Source organism: Balaenoptera borealis (assembly GCF_965194805.1).
Source record: "Balaenoptera borealis genome assembly, chromosome: X".
Taxonomy (NCBI): domain Eukaryota; kingdom Metazoa; phylum Chordata; class Mammalia; order Artiodactyla; family Balaenopteridae; genus Balaenoptera; species Balaenoptera borealis.
This window is the reverse complement of record NC_138881.1, coordinates 28,996,927-29,015,191: the sequence shown is the minus strand read 5'-3', so window position 1 is coordinate 29,015,191 and position 18,265 is coordinate 28,996,927. Positions and strand designations below refer to the sequence as shown.

Genomic DNA, 18,265 nt, shown 5'->3' with positions numbered 1-18,265 from the left:
AATTTTTGGTCTGATCATGATTCTCTTTGCAGGATGAAGTGGAAACTAACTTTTTAAATTCACTCTGTGTGTGTTAGGATATTCATATGCATGTATTGTATGTGTTCATGTGTGGACATGTGTGTGTGTGTATGTGTGTGTGTTTGTAAATCATTTCAGAGCAATGTCTTAGGTTTGGCTATGCATCTGGTTCTCTAGAAAGTAAAATTAGTTCAAAGGAACCTACCTCTCCCCACAAATGAAAGAATGTGATTGCCTCTATTCAGCTTTTGTTCTCTCCCTAGCAAGGAAGTGTTCTCCTTTTATTAACATAGATAAAACTTTGTATTAAACTCTTGCAATTTCTACTTAGCCCTGAGTATGTCTCCTTCACTTTCCTGTTGTCTTGCATCTCCCTTCTAGCTAATAATAATAGCAGATATGTACCCAACAATGGATGCAGTAATCAGCAAATATAGAGACAAATTTAGAATAAAATGTAGCATCTTATTAAGATCTACAAAGGCCTTCATGGTCGTAGTTTCCCCTGCCCTAATGTCCCACCACACTCCACCTTGCTCACTTTTTTCTTGCTACACTTGCCTCCTTGCTGTGCTCCTACCTTACTAGAAATACTCATGTCTTTGGACTGTTAAACTTGTTATTACCTACCTGGAAAACCTTTCCTCTCTGTATTCATATGGCTCCCTCCTTCAGTGCTTTTAAGTCTCTTGTCAAGTGATACTTCCAAGGAGAGGGCTTTTTTGTTCACTGTCTGGTCCCTTTCTATCCTTTTTATTTTATTTAATACTTTGATTATATTCAAAGAGTTTCTGTAACATATAGACATTTTTTTAAATAATGAAAAAAAATAGAAATCTGCATACTGAGCTAGTAAACTTAAGAAATGGAATATTGGTAAAACCACTGATGTACTTTGTTGCCCCTCTCAAATTCCGTTCCCTCCCCTCTGTACGCACTCTCACCATCATCTCCAGGCAGATCTTCTGTTTGTCTCTTCTCAGTGCCATCCCCTGCTCTTCCTATGAAAACTACACTTCCTAGGATCCTTTTTTTAAACTGTCTACCTGCTTGGTTCAGCCAGTGGGAGGCACTTGGAGGATACTGAAGGTGAGAAGAGGAGAGAAGATAGAATATTCTCTTCCCCTCTCAGTGTTACAGGGTGCCTCTCCATCAGTTCCTGAGAATGAATCCTCCAACTTTCTAGCCCTCTCTGGAAACAGCATACCTCAGGGTATGAATTCAGCTCCTGCTGGGTGGTTCCAATTATTGGTTTCTTGTAACACCATCTCACACCTCTTCCCTTTGTCCCTCTAAGCTTGGAGATGGTAGTGTCTTCCATTGCTAATCTATTGATTGCCCACCATCCCTTGTGTAAATCCTCGTTGCTCCAACATTTTTATATCTAATTCTCAATCTTAAATTTTTTTTATTGCATTATCTGGAAGGATCTCCCCCCCCCCCGCGCCATAACTTATTTTTTCTTCACTGCCATCTATTTCTATTAGCCATTATAGTCTCTTGATTTGTTTGTTAATTTTCTGACTCACCAATTAGATTTTAAGCATCATGAAAGCCAAGGCTTTGCTATTTTAATTTTTACTTCTTGCTTCCCTGATGCTCAGAGCACTGAATAAATATTGGCTGAATGAAGGAATAATAAATGACTTCAATTAATTCTCCCCGAAGTATCTACATCCCCATTTTTATAAATGAGGTCTAAGATGCTAAAATGTTAAGTAATTTGCCAAAGCTAGTGAGTGGAGAGCCAATTCCAAAGCACAGGTTTACTGAACTGCAGAATCAGACTTGCTAATTGTCATGCTACACAGCCTCCTTCTGTACAAACAGAATGGAGAAGCAATTCTGATAGATGTTCATGAAAAACCCGTTGATCTTTTTCTAATAAAAAGTAACCCTAATATCTTCATCAACTCTTTCTATACTTATCTTTCTCTCCTGACGTATATTCATCATCTGGATAAAATTGGACTGATTCATATCACCTCTGACAAGCTTCTAATAAATGTTTATTGTGTCCCAGCCACTGCCACAAGGAAAACAAGCACTGTTTTCCAGAATGTATATGTTCAAGTTCAATTAAACCAAACTTTGTACATTTTATAATCTATCCAACATACCTCCTTGTCTCTACCCATAGACCTGTCTCCTTCCAACTCTTTGCTTCATCATAACTAAATACTCCTTTACTTCAGTACTATTCATGAGATCCCTCTTTGTTTTTATTAATAATTATCTAGCATTCAAATGTATCTAGTTAGCAGAGAAACACATTATTTATATGAAAGAAAGCAGTGAGGTTTAAAGTACCACAGAGATCTTTTGAGATCCTTCAGTATGAAATCAGAAGTGCTCAGGTTAAAGGAGGCCTCAAAATAAATTTGGGCATGAACTGCCAAATAAATGTAAGCACACTGAGTAAAATTCTCAGTATCCCTTTCTAACACACTTCCTAAAAATATATTTTCCATTTGAAAACCCCACTTAACTAGCGTGCAAAATACTTTCCTATATTCTTCTCATTTAGTTTAGAAGGAATTGGTATATAGAAGTGAAACTCATATGCTATCTGATAAAAATAGTGTGGTTTAAATAATGCCATTGGATATAGTGATTTGAGCTAGTATTTTGCACTGTGATTTTATCTATTTAGGAAAATTCTCAGCCATTATCTCTTCAAACGTGGCTTCTGTCCCATGTCTCTCTCTGTGATTCTGGGATACATTTATGTTCATTTTACTGTTTTTTTCTATGTCTCTTATTCTCTCATCTTTATTTTCCATCTGTTTGTCTCTCCATGCTTCATTCCAGATATATACATATATGCATGTATACATATATATAAATACACACACATACACACACACACACATACATATATATGTTTCTGGCCTATCTTCAGGTTTACTAATTCTCTGTTTAGCTTTGTCTAATCTGCATTTAAACCTGTTCTTTGTGTTATTACTTTTCACTTATTGCATGTTTCAGTTCTACAGTTTCTTTTTTATTCTTCTTAAAACACTTAAAATCATTTTTATGGTTTCCAGTTTTCTGCCAAAATTCTCAACCTTGAATATGGTCAGTATAGCTACTTAAGTCACATAATCTGTGTGGGCATGTATAAAATAGAAAATAATGTATAGTAATAAATAGTATATATACACGTATATACATTTTAGATTTAAAACTTGTATATAACTATATATACACACACATTGTACTTTCCCATATATATATATTTCATTCCCTAATTTTATATATAGTTGGAATGAATATATGTATGTACATATACATATATGTGTGTGTGTGTGTGTGTGTGTGTGTGTATATATATATATGTTAGAGAAAGTACATTTTTTGTTGGTGGCTTTGACTTTTAAACAAGATGATCTTGGTTTAAAATCCTGGCTGTGACACTTACTAGATGTTTGACTATGAACAAATTAGTTGGCCTTCTTTTATAGCCTCTGTTTCCTCAAATGTAAATGGAATAAAAATGTCTGTCTCACAGGTTTATTGTAAGAATTAAGAATGATAATGTGTGTGATCATTATTAGAGTTTCTGACACTAAACGCTCACAAATTGTGTTTCTTTTAGTAAAAGACAACATGAACTGATGTAATATAAAGTATCACCTGCTGTAGATAATAATACTATTTTCCCCAAAGGCAAATGATAATACAGAAAGAGAGTAGTCTTCAAAGTCAAATATACATGAACTCTACTTGGTTTCTCCAACTACCATCTGTGTTACCTTGGGCAAGTTACTCAGCCTCTCTGTTGCTCCATTTCCTCACCTTAAAAAACATGAGTTAAACAATGCAAATCTTGCAAGGCTGATAGGAGGATTCAATGTAATATATGCATAGTTTCTGTCAAAATATCAGGCATGTAATAGGAATTTATCTTCAACAACATAATCATATTCTAAGCTGTATATTCACGTTTTCACACTTTGTTAATATTTGTAATTATTAGTATGATTGAGTTTGCTGGCAGCTTAGGAAAACAAATGACAAAGTTTTAAATGGTTAAATGATTCTCTTTTTTTCCCTTTCGATAAAGTTTTGGACACTTTGCCACCCATGCGCTATCAGGAGACCATGAGTACCATCCTCATGTGGATCCAGCAGTCAGAAACCAAACTCTCTGTACCTCAGGTTACTGTCACTGAATATGAGATCATGGAGCAGAGACTCGGGGAGTTACAGGTCTGTGACTATTTAAATGTCTTAAACAATACAATACAGATCTCATCTATCAAGCAATCACATTGGTATAACCTTAATATAATACTAGAATTAAAATAATCGTGGCAAGTACGATAGTTTACCAGCTGAAAAAATGAAGATTAAGAATTTAAGAGTGTAATATTTTATGCATTTGTGCCTTTTCTCCATAAGATAAAAATTCCATCTTTGAAAACAATGGTACGGTCTACTTATGAAGTATATTCTTTCTTGCTTAATGTATATTTTCAGAAACATGGATTTTGATTATTATAGAAGCTCTGGTATTATTCCTCCCCTTTGCTTGCTGATTTAGAGCTTATCTCACATTTCCAAAAAGAAAGTGGTAAAATTAATGTAGTTATAAAATTAGTTTTAATTTAAACCCTTTTTGATGTAGTACTGTAATTAGTTTTTGAGTTCTATTCACTGTATTTTAATAGTCTTATATCAGGAAATAAAATACTAATATGGGAAATTAAAGAAATAATTTGTATGAGATTTTAGAATACTTTCCCTGCTAGTCCTGAAAAGCCTGTGTTGTATATCTAATCACATTTTATTTTGTAAGACACTAAAGCGTATTCATTCATTGTATCTAAGAGCTGAGATAATATGTCCACATTTTGAGAATTAAATTAAGAAAAAAAGTTAAAAATTTAACTTTGTTATATCAAGAGTTCTTTTTTGGGAATTAAATATTATTTCCTAAAAAAGTAATTTTAGAAGAATTTCTTCAAAGAAATCTTTATTTAAACATTTCCCAGTATATATTGTCCCATTTAAACTATTTCCTCTAATATAATACCAAACAACCTATAACTCTTTAATCTTTTTTCCCCTTTATGTTGTTGTTTGTAATACCTGGAATAGTTCCAAAATTTACTTTGACTAATATGTGACTTAATAAAACTATAAATGTAAAAACATAAGAGTACAAAGGTATAGCAATTAGGGGAGTGAGTTAAGTATAAAAGAAACGGTACGCAGATGAATGGAACAGTGTATTTCCATTGATAAAACAGTGATGGAGGGAAAATTATTTATAAATATTATTGAGAAGATGAATTATTAACTAATTGAAAAAAATGAAGTTAGAACCTTGTGTCAAATGTTACACCAAAACAAACTACCACATAGATTAAAAAGTCAAAAACATTTTAATAAGCATAAATTTTGGAGAAATTTCTAATAAAACTTTAAAAACATATGATGGGTAAGCACAAAAATAAATGGAAGTGATCACAAACATTGTAAAAGTACCAGAGCCAATTTTAAAGAAAAATGAGATAAGGAAAACATTTGTCTGAGTAAGTCATTAATAAGGTAGTCACCGGAAAGAGACATAAATGACCATTAATCCTATGAAAAATTGTAACTCAAATTGTAAAGGATGTAGTACAAATTTACAAAATGAGATATTTTTATGTACTAAAGTGCAAAAAGAAATCTAAAAAAATAAAACAAATAAATGAATATAACAAAACAGAATCAGACTCATACAGGGAACAAACTAGTGGTGGCCAGTGGGCAGAGGGGTGGGGGAAGGGCAAAATGGGGGTATGGGATTAAGAGGTACAAACTACTATGTGTAAAATAAGTAAGATACAAGGATATCTTGTACAGCACAAGGAATATAGCCAATGTTTTATAATAACTTTAAATGGAGTATCATCTGTTAAACATTGACTTACTATGTTGTACACCTGAAACTAATATTTTAAATCAACTTTACTTTAATTAACAAAACAAATTGTAAGGATGTAGTACAGATTTACAAAATGAGATACTATTTTTTACATACTAAATTGCAAAAAAAAAGAAAAAAAGAGAAACCCAAAATATATAGTAAGTGCAGGTCTGGCAGCAATGAACTGCATCTCACTTATTGGTGGGAATGTAAATTGAATGTAAGTTTTGCTGAGGAAAACTTTTCAGGTATAGATACATAGAGATATAGATAAATAGATCATAAACATAATTTAAAAGAGTGGAAAACTTAAAATTAATTTATACAGCTAATAATGGGAAATGGTTAAATGAACTGCAGAAGCAATTAAAATCTGTTTTTGAAAAATACTTAATGACATGGGAGAAGGCTCACAATAAATTGCTTAGCTCAAAATGTAGTTCTAGCATAGAGGGAACTTTCCTCAACATAATAAAGGCCATATATGACAAACCCACAGCCAACATCGTCCTCAATGGTGAAAAACTGAAACCATTTCCACTAAGATCAGGAACAAGACAAGGTTGCCCACTCTCACCACTATTATTCAACATAGTTTTGGAAGTTTTAGCCACAGCAATCAGAGAAGAAAAAGAAATAAAAGGAATCCAAATTGAAAAAGAAGAAGTAAAGCTGTCACTGTTTGCAGATGACATGACACTAAACATAGAGAATCCTAGAGATGCTACCAGAAAACTACTAGAGCTAATCAATGAATTTGGTAAAGTAGCAGGATACAAAATTAATGCACAGAAATCTCTTGGATTCCTATACACTAATGATGAAAAATCTGAAAGTGAAATTAAGAAAACACTCCCATTTACCACTGCAACAAAAAGAATAAAATATCTAAGAATAAACCTACCTAAGGAGACAAAAGACCTGTGTGCAGAAAATTATAAGACACTGATGAAAGAAATTAAAGAAGATACAAATAGATGGAGAGGTATACCATGTTCTTGAATTGGAAGAATCAACATTGTGAAAATGACTCTACTATGCAAAGCAATCTACAGATTCAATGCAATCCCTATCAAACTACCACTGGCATTTTTCACAGAACTAGAACAAAAAATTTCACAATTTGTATGGAGACACAAAAGACCCCGAATAGGCAAAGCAATCTTGAGAAAGAAAAATGGAGCTGGAGGAATCAGGCTCCCTGACTTCAGACTATATTACAAAGCTACAGTAACCAAGACAGTATGGTACTGGCACAGAAACAGAAATATAGATCCATGGAACAGGTTAGAAAGCCCATAGATAAACCCATGCACATATGGTCACCTTATCTTTGATAAAGGAGGCAAAAATATACAGTGGAGAAAAGACAGCCTCTTCAATAAGTGGTGCTGGGAAAAGTGGACAGCTACATGTAAAAGAATGAAATTAGAACACTCCCTAACACCATACACAAAAATAAACTCAAAATGGATTAAAGACCTAAATGTAAGGCCAGACACTATCAAAATCTTAGAGGAAAACCGAGGCAGAACACTGTGACATAAATCACAGCAAGATCCTTTTTGACCCAGCTCCTAGAGAAATGGAAATAAAAACACAAATAAACAAATGGGACCTAATGAAACTCAAAAGCTTTTGCACAGCAAAGGAAACCATAAACAAGGCGAAAAGACAACCCTCAGAATGGGAGAAAATATTTGCAAATGAAGCAACGGGCAAAGGATTAATCTCCAAAATTTACAAGCAGCTCATGCAGCTCAGTATCAAAAAAACAACCCAATCCAAAAATGGGTAGAAGACCTAAATAGACATTTCTCCAAAGAAGGTATACAGATTGCCAAGAGACACATAAAGATGCTCAACATCATTAATCATTAGAGAAATGCAGATCACAACTACAATGAGATATCATCTCACACTTGTCAGAATGGCCATCATCAAAAAATCTACAAACAGTAAATTCTGGAGAGGGTGTGGAGGAAAGGGAACCCTCTTGCACTGTTGGTGGGAATGTAAATTGCTACAGCCACTATGGAGAACAGTATGGAGGTTCCTTAAAAAACTAAAAATAGAACTACCATACGACCCAGCAATCCCACTATTGGGCATATACCCTGAGAAAACCATAATTCAAAAAGAGTCATGTACCACAGTGTTCATTGCAGCTCTATTTACAATAGCCAGGACATGGAAGCAACCTAAGTTGTTGTTTCCAGCAACAGATGAATGGATAAAGAAGATGTGGCACATATACACAATGGAATATTACTCAGCCATAAAAGAAAGGAAATTGAGTTATTTGTAGTGAGGTGGATGGACCTAGAGTCTGTCATGCAGAATGAAGTAAGTCAGAAAGAGAAAAACAAATGCCGTATGCTAACACATATATATGGAATCTTTAAAAAAAAAAATGGTCATGAAGAACCTAGTGGCAAGACGGGAATAAAGACACAGACCTACTAGAGAATAGACTTGAGGATACGGGTAGGGGGAAGGGTAAGCTGGGACAAAGTGAGAGAGTGGCATGGACATATATACACTACCAAACGTAAAATAGATAGCTAGTGGGAAGCAGCCGCATAGCACAGGGAGATCAGCTCGGTGCTTTGTGACCACCTAGTAGGGTGGGATAGGGAGGGTGGGAGGGAGGGAGACGCAAGAGGGAAGAGATATGGGGACATATGTATATGTATAACTGATTCACTTTGTTATAAAGCGGAAACTAACACACCATTGTAAAGCAATTATACTCCAATAAAGATGTTTAAAAAAATGTAGTTCTATGCATACTAGATATTGTGTAAATAATCAAGGGTAACAGTTTAATAAAGTAAAATAAAAATAAAGTAAAAAATAACATATCACAAAATAAACATAAGATATGCAACCACAAAATTATGTTTGACACATAATTATGCATATGTGAGTGTAAAATATGATCAACTATTCAGGGTTTAGTTTTACATAGAACCGGAAGTTTATGTAAAAAGTAATAGTTGTATATAATGGGTATTTTTTTCAATTTTTTATCTTCAACCTTCTTAGTTTATAACCAGAAAGTAACATTTAAGTAAATACTGAGTAGGTGAAACCTAAAGATATGCATCCTATTATAAGGGATGGAATAGATTATACAGTATAAATGTAAAATCAAGTTTGTAAATTCTCCCCAAAATTCCCTAGAATTTCACTGTGATACTACAAAACAGAGCAACGTCTTTTGAAAAATAAAAAACATTCATTAACTGGCATTAGTAAACCATCCATCCGGTAACTTATTCAGAGCTTTGTTATCACATCTATCAATCTGATTTAGTTATATTTTTATCTATGAAGGTTAGAAGTTATCTTACTTAAAGGCTCAGTATAATTAAGTTAAACTCCATTAATTGAATCATAAATGCAGTTATTAATATACAGACAAAATGTAATAAAATTAGGTGTGCTAAAGGTCTTTGGTTCAGTAATATATAGTTTTGTATATATTTGGCATTGTTCATAAGACTAGGCATAGATTTTTAAATAAAATATTATTAAATAATGTGTAAACTACTCTTATTAAAAGTAGAATTTAAATGACTATTTTATAACTGATGTTACATCATTTATTTTTAGATGTTTGAATCACGTAGCTTTCATTTTAAGTAATTTGATTTATCTGAAACTAGTCAATGAAATTGAACAATGAAACTCGTTAGTATTCATCAATTAGTATAAATGCACTTTCTTCTTTTTAATTTTGAGGCTTTACAAAGCTCTCTACAAGAACAACAAAATGGCCTAAACTATCTCAGCACCACTGTGAAAGAGATGTCAAGGAAAGCGCCCTCTAATATTAGCAGGAAATATCAATCAGAATTTGAAGAGATTGAGGGCCGATGGAAGAAACTCTCTGCCCAGCTGGTCGAACATTGCCAAAAGCTAGAGGAGCAAATGGCTAAACTCCGAAAACTTCAGGTAATTCAAGATTTTACTTTTTATATTCATTTTTTTCTTTACTTGTTTGTCTCCTAATGATGAGTTATAAAATTTAAAGACATTTAACCTCCATAGTCCCTCAAAGTCAGTGATAAGGTTAAAAGACACAAATCTGTCTCAAAGGAGTATAGTTTGCCTATTGATTTTAAGAAAAGATTAATTAAGAGTTCTGCTTCTTAGATTTTCTTTAGAATTAGTTTTTTTTTCCACCAATACCAATAGGACTTAAACATGTTTTTAGCTCAATAATTTTCAAAACCCATCTTTTCTTTAGTCTGGTTGTCCTCTAAATAGAGGTATCATTTAGCTTATGAATAGATAAGAAGTTATCTACCATATAATATAGTCATATCATTTCATCAGCATATTTCACTTGTAATTTTGTGTGTAAATTTGACCCCATCACCTTCCACAAACCAACTTCTACTGACTTAATTTGTTTGGATAGTGCCACCTGATCACCCAAGCATTAGTAAACCAACAATTACACTGTAGTCTAAAGTTTAAAACATTTGGTCATGCAGGTAATATCTCTCCTATGTGGTAAATTATTGTGAAAAATGTTAATGCTGGGAAGAATCTTGAAAGCATCATGGCGTGATGGAAAAGCACTGGAATAAGATGCCTTTGGATCTAAATCCCAGTCCAGCTACTTAGTTGTTTTTTTCTTACCTTTCACAAACCAAAAGACCAAGCAGTTTTAAATCATTCTTTAAAGCACAACATCCACATTTATGTGTCTCTACATATGAACATATGTGTACATGCATATACATGCATACACATATATACATAAAAACACATTTTTACCAGTACCAGTGGCGAAAGAGGGTACAGTTATTTGGTCCTTGCCATCAAGGAGCCCATGTTCTGGTGAAGGAGAAAGGTGAGTGTATTTGTTTCCTATTGCTGCTGTAATAAGTTGCTGCAAATTTAATGGCTTGAAGCAGCACACATTTATTATGTTACAGTTCTGGGGGTCAGAAGTTCAATGTCAGTTTCAGTGAGCTAAAATCAAGGTATAGGCAGGGCTGTGTCCTTTCTGGAGGCTTTAGGAGAAAATTTGTTTCCTTGTCATTTTTAGTTTTTGGAAACTACATTCCTTGGCTCATGTTTCCATCTTCTGTCTGTAAAGCCAGTAGTATAACACCTTCCAATTTCTCTCTTACACTCCTTCCTCCGTCTTAATAAGGATGCTTGTGGTTATATTGTGCCCATCTGGATAACCCAGGATCATCTCCCCATCTCAAAATCCTTAACTTAATCGCATCTGCAAATTCCTTTTTGCCATATGAGGCACCATATTCACAGGTTCCAGTGATGGGGGCCTGAACATCTTGGAGGGTCATTATTTAACCTACCACAGTAAGTAAATTAAACAGTGTAGTAAACGTTATGACAGTGGAAAGAGAAGAAAAGCAACATAAACTGGGAAAAGGGGTTATGAAATGTTCTTGGAGCATGGTTTATCTGACTACACCTTGAATAAGAATTTAGGCACCTAATAAAAGAGGAAGAAAGAGTTCCTGACAAAATGGAGCAGTATGTTCAATTAACTGGAAGTAGTTCAATATTGGGGAGACAAAAGATATGTTTGGAGATTAATAAAATATGTGATTGGAGAAGTGGTCTGGGAGTAGATCGTGAATGGGTTGGTCACCATGCTTTGGAATATGAATTATAATCTAATGGTGATGGGATTAAAAATAATGATAAGGTGGAACTGTTACTTTAAGGGGGGAAAGATAAGATAATATCTGTGTTTTTAAAACATCACTTTGAGAAGAGGAAGGAGGAGAGAATAATATTGGCACCACTGTGGAGAATGGATTAGAGTGGGGTAAGACTGAAGCAGATACCAAAAAGAGCTAATGCAATAATCAAGGAGCCAATAATAAGATCTAAACTAGGACAATGGTGATGTGAAGAAAAGAGCAAAACTAGGCTCAAAAGATGTCAGCCAGATAATAATGTTGAAGTTTTTAGATTTAGTCAAATGCTTTTAAAGTCATTATTATTTATCATATCGAAGAGGAAAATTTCTGAGAAGCACACATTTTCAATAGAAATTTAATTAAGAAAGGAGAAAGTAGCACATCTGGACAGCATAGTTGAATTGTAGGCAAATAAAGGAGTTTGAAAAATCATACACTTGAAAAGTAGCCCCCCAAAAGCAGCAGGACAAACAGACATTATGTGAGAAAATAATGGGATGTACTTGGCTATTTACGAATGATAAAAGATGACATTTTCCACCTGATCATTACTTCACCCTGGTCAGGCAAATGCGAAATGAAAAGCAAAATTTTTCTCTCTTTAAAGATGACAAAATCTTGTTCTGAAAGTTCTCAACTGGAGGGGCTATGTAAACTGTCAACTGTAGAAAACAGTTTTTGGAAGTTCAGGCTTAGGGAGCCTATAAAGACACCATTACATTGAGTTTACTGTTCGTAGTTTGTTTTATGTACTTAAGGGCACATTGTTAGTATTATCATGAGTTGTTTTGTAACTTAAAATTTCTCTAGAGGGGGATATGACTTAATGTTCTCAAGAGCAACATCATAAAACCACATTTGGTAGTAATTCTTTATTTTTAACAATAGCAGACTTCATACACCAGTGCTCATACAGTAGGCCATAAAAATGCAGTCTTAGAGAAAATATTCTTTTCCTGAAGAGCTACTTAGAGACATCCTTCAAACATGGGAATTGTTCCTGGGCTTGTGTTCAAACATATCACCGTGATGAATTGTGTTAAGATAAATCAGCACCCCAGTAATGCCTTAAAATGGGTCTCTGATTTCAGAATCACATAAAAACCCTGAAGAAATGGATGGCCGAAGTTGATGTTTTCTTGAAAGAGGAATGGCCTGCCCTTGGGGATTCAGAAATTCTTAAAAAACAGCTGAAGCAGTGCAGGGTAAGATTTTTATATGACACTTTTCATATGAAGACTTTTATATGGAAAATATTATTTAGTTATATTGATGATTCTGAACCAAGGGCAGTTTTGTCCCTCTGGGGGACATTTAGCAATGTCTGGAGGTGTTTTCATTTGTCGCAACTTGGGGTGGGGTAGATGCTACTGGCATCTAGTGGGTAGAGGCCAGGGATGCATCTAAATATCCTACAATGCACAGAACAGCACCCCACAGCAAAGAATTACCCAGCCCAAAATGACAGTAGTGCCAAGGTTGAGAAACTGGGCTAAATAAGAGAGAAATAGACAAAATATTGCCTTTTACTCAACACTCACTTTACAGTATTATTTTGATATAACATGCAGTTTAAAGGTAAAGAATTTTTTGAGCTATTTGTTATATCTTATTACAGGTTATCAGTCATACTATGTTTTTCTTACCATGTATGTTGCACTGTAGTATAAGACAACATGTATTTTGAAATAATATTGATTATACAATTGTCATGCAGTGGGAAGAGAACAATCTAGCTCTTTAAAGAACTTTCTTTGTGAATAAAAGCTAAAAAAGCAAATCCATTTTAAAAATAACCTTCACACCATCTTGCTATAAACAATTGTTGCAATACCCTGTGTTTGAAAATCAAAATTCCTTCAAAAATAATAATGTATAAAACTCATCATTTTTACACAGTTTTCTCACACGAAGTATTAAGCTTATTTACTTTTGTAGCTAATATAAGTAGACTACATATATATAATTCCCTATTTCATTCATGCCATAAAAACCACTGAACATTTTTTTGCAACATATATTTCAGATTTTAAAGGGCAAAATTCATGTGTAGTGTCATGATTCCTAATTATGTTTCCTACCTATGTTGCATTTCTAATAGGTTGTGGTAATTTTTTCAGCTAACTTAAATTGAATTATTTCCTTAGCTTTTAGTCAGTGATATTCAGACAATTCAGCCCAGTCTAAACAGTGTCAATGAAGGTGCACAGAAAATAAAGAATGAAGCGGAGCCAGAGTTTGCTTCTAGACTGGAGACAGAGCTTAGAGAACTTAACACTCAGTGGGATCACATGTGCCGACAGGTATGTTCGATCTCTGACTGTGGCTTGCTTCTTCTTAATTATGATTTCTTAATGTCTCCCTTCACCATTGCCCTTTTAAAAAGTTTAGTCTCTGTGTTGTTGCTTTAAAGCACGGTTAATTAAAACTAGCCTTTGTCTAGCATACAAATTATTTTCATAGTAGATATTTTAAATAGTATATTCATCTTATTGGGGTCCTAAATTGACTTTATCGCATGCAGCTGTCATTCTGAACAATAAGGCCCTTTTCTTAGGCATTATTTTTATTGAATCTTTTCTCCAATGCATAACTTTATACAAGTAGTTGGATCAACAAAAGATACTTTACACTTCTATACTTGGTACAGAAATAAAATGAATGAGTAATGCATGCATATGTACAAATATGGTAAGTATTTTTCACTTTTGATTGTTAGGATTGACAAGTTTGGCTTCTTCAGTAGGTCCCTTTCAATAAATGGATTAAGATTGGGAAGTAGTTAAGAATAGCTCAGTAGAAAACATATAAAATAACTGTACATTCACATCTGAGTTCCTCATTTTTATATAGCAGAGTGTTTTATAGATATTTATTTCCAATTTTAAGATTAAGTTACGGAAAAGAAAATATTACATACACACGTACTGTACATCAAATACTTCTTGTTCAGAAGATGAAATTTTGACCTAATGCAATGACTGCTTTTCAGTACGCTAATACCTTTTTTGAAGTTAATGAGAGGTTTCATTTTACGTGTATTAGAGGCAGTCAGTCTTTCATTATTTCTAAGTAACCTTTGAAAGTTGAAAAGAAATCATGCTAAAAGGCAAAAACTAAATTTGAAAAAGAAAGGAATTTGGACAAGTAAAAGTCAAGGCAAGTCACCCAGCTAATACCATCACTGACAAATGCTCAACAGTTCTGTTAACTCACAGATGAGATAGCCCTGGGTCAGCTAGCTTGCATTCTTCTCCTGCAGTAAGCTGGTTCTAGAAGGGATGTTCAGGAAAAAAATATTACTTAGAAAATAGATTATATCATTGATGTTTTCCTGGAAGGCCAGTATGAAAGGTATTTGTTTGTTGGATGCTTTTAATAGATGAATAGAAAGGACAACACCAGTTTATTTAGAGCGAGGGAGAGGACAACAGCAAAAAAATTTTTATGAGAAAATGGGCGGGAAATAAGAGTCATTAATTTTCTTTTAAGTCACAGTGAGGATTTACTATGCATGTCAGGTACGATGGGAAGCTATTAGACTTTTAGGTATAGAAGTGGCATCATGTAAAGTGGTTGTTTAAAAGTTTGCTATATAATCCTGTTATATGAAGAACAGACCAAAGGGGCACAAGTGGAAGCATGTAGGAATCCCAGTTACCCAGGTAGGAAATAATACTGGCAAAGAACAGCGGGGATGTTAGTGGAGATTGAGAGATATGAAGAAATTTGAAACGTATAATCCTCTTATGACATCGTGTTTGGTTAACTGTCCAAACCTCTCCCAATAATTTTCCAAGTTCTTCCATAGAGATAGAGCTGGTTTGAACTCTTGTTGCTCTGTCTCATTACTGTTTATTGCTTTTATGTGTATTTTCCCATTATACAGTAATTAACATGAAGAGGGGCTGTGTTATTCTAGGCAAACTGGACCAAAGTGTTGTGTGAGTCAAACTTTGTAGAAACTCTGTCCTCCCTGGCCATCTTCAGCAAGCTTATCTCACTCAATGTGGTCACTTATTTTTCTTGTTTCTTCTAACCAATTAGGCAAGTTCTTCCTTGTTATATTTTTCATCAGGGCTTTCACACTCACATCCACCCTTGATCATTATTCTTATCCTAATTACACATTCGTTTCTTGATCTTATGTTTTATCAGACGCCATTAGAAATGGCAGTGCTTGCTGAAGGAGAATGCTTGCAGGAAGTCCAGGGTGATGGGGAGCGGGGGATGAAAGCATATTCAGAGTTTTCTGTTTTGAGCAACAGTGTTGGCTACTGTGCCTTTGAAGAAGGAAAGACTGCGAGCTAAGGGAGGAACCAAATTGACTAGCTTAATAGAATGATCAGTACTTCTATTTTGGTCATGTTTATTTTGGAGAAGTAGACAGTCAAAATGCATCTGGAATTCAAGTGGGGTACTTAAATTGAGCGTATAAACTATGTACACAAAAATAAAGATAACATTTATGTAAGATAACTCCTATCTCACAATGAAAAGATTTGTCAGACCCACTTCCCCAAAATATTTGGCCAAATTGGATAAAATAAAAACTCTGATGGATGGAGAAGACTTTCTTGTGGATGGAGAGGCAAACAATGTGTAAGAGCAAGAGCTCTGGAACCAGATTGCCTGGGTTTAAATCTTGCCTCCACCATAAACTACCTGTGTGATCCTGGAAAAGTTGCTTAATCTCTCTGTGCTTCAGTTTCCCAGTCTTTACAATGTGATGATATTACTGCCCGCTTTATAAGAATTTTAAAATAATAATTAAATGAATTTGTGTTTGTACGGTGTATAGATCAGTATCTAGCACAGAATAACCACTATGTACATGCTTGTTAAATAAAATAAATGGATATGAAATAGACATAAACCTACATATATAAAATTATAAAGCATTTATAATTTCTAAATAAATAATGTATGATTATATATTTTAATTATTAGTAGCTCTAAATTTATACTAGATAGTTATCAAGAAACACTGGATTTAGAAACCAGGTGGATGTCATTCTGGCACCTTGCAGATCATTGTCTTTCCAAGTTAATACATCTTTTGGGTGCAGTCATCCAGTCCCCTGGGTCACTCTGCCTCATTCCTTGAGTATTTTAACAGCTGACTCACTGTTACTCCTGTCATAATTCTTGGTGATTTCAGTATCTTCTTAGATGGTTCTTCCAGTTCCTGAGCCCTCGGTTCCTTGATAGCCGCTCCAGTGATTTTTGTCTTCCACCCTGCCTCAGCCACTCACTCCCAGCTTCATAACCTAGACATCGTCACTAGCGGTAACTTCTTTATAATTTCAACCTTCAGCATCACACCCCACAGCCTCCAGCACACACACAATACAACCACTGTGGAACCTGTATGGAGATTCCTCAAATAATTAAAAATAGAGCTGCCTTATGATCCAGCAATCCCACTTCTGGGTATATTTACAAAGGAAATGAAATCAGGATCTCAAGGAGATATCTGCACTCCCAAATTCATTGCAACATTATTCACAATAGCCAAGATAAGGAGACAACCTAAGCTTTGGTCAAGGATAAACAGATAAAGAAGATGTGGCAAACACACACACACACACACACACACACACACACGAGTATTATTCAGCTGTGAGAAAGAAGGAAGTCCTGCAGTTTGCAACAACCTGGATGAAACTTGAGGGTATTATACTAGGTCAAATAAGTCAGAGAAAAACAAATACTGTATGATCTCAGTTATATGTGGAATCTAAAAAAGCCAAACTCAAGAGAGTAGAATGGGGACTGCCAGGGCTTGCAGAGTCGGGGAAATGAAGAGATTCTGGTCAAGTGGTACAAACTTCTGGTTTATGATGAGGAAGTTCTTGGGATCTAATTTACAGTATGGTAACTACAGCTGACAGTTCTATATTCTATACTTGACAGTTGCTGGGATAGTAGATCTTTAATGTTTTCACGATAAAAAGAAAAATGGTAATTATGTGTGATGATGAAGGCATTTACTAATCCTATTGTGGTAATCATTTCACGATATATATGTGTACTTTAAACAGTGTTTTATGTCAATTGTATCTTAATAAAGGTGGGGGGAGAAGGAAGTGGAATGGGGAGGAGCAGTGCTGAATGTTAGATTTACAAATTCTAGAACAGGAAACATGAAGAACTTTCTATTTTATCAAGAGGTTGATGCAATATAATCTGCTGAAACTGTGGCGGTGGATTGGTAAATTTAAGCCTAGAAGGTTGACATCACTAATGTGATAAAGGTGAGGGAGAAATTGTGATTGTAACCTCAATGTTTTCACAGAAATCCTTCTAAAATACGAAACCACAAAAAAAAATTCATCTCTCTCTGATCAGTTGTAGAGCTGTGGAATGTTAAATTTGGAAAAGACCTTGGAAATCTTCTGGTCCAATTGTTAGGTTAGTTAAGAAGTGGAGATAAAGAGAAATGAAGTGATGTTTCCAGGTTCACTTAGCTTGTTAGTGACTGAGTACAGGTATCCAGATTCCAAAGCTGGTGTTCTTTCCAATGCACTCATGCTGTCACCTCAAAATGAATTCCTTTTCTTTTCTTTCTTTCCTTTTAAAATAATCACTCCTGATCCCTTTCTTCTGGTTTAGTTTTATAGCATGC

General features: G+C 34.5%; 1 protein-coding gene across 8 annotated transcripts in view; it reads left to right on the top strand.

The window, feature by feature from the left end:
* Positions 1-18,265, top strand: part of DMD (dystrophin) — a 2,485,149-nt gene that overhangs the window by 1,103,801 nt on the left and 1,363,083 nt on the right. For all 8 annotated transcript variants that reach the window (XM_082378022.1, XM_082378021.1, XM_082378025.1 and 5 more), the window contains 4 exons: positions 4,088-4,233; positions 9,689-9,901; positions 12,729-12,842; positions 13,785-13,940. In XM_082378022.1, the coding sequence (XP_082234148.1) occupies positions 4,088-4,233; positions 9,689-9,901; positions 12,729-12,842; positions 13,785-13,940 (629 nt within the window). The remainder of the gene's footprint in view (positions 1-4,087; positions 4,234-9,688; positions 9,902-12,728; positions 12,843-13,784; positions 13,941-18,265) is intronic.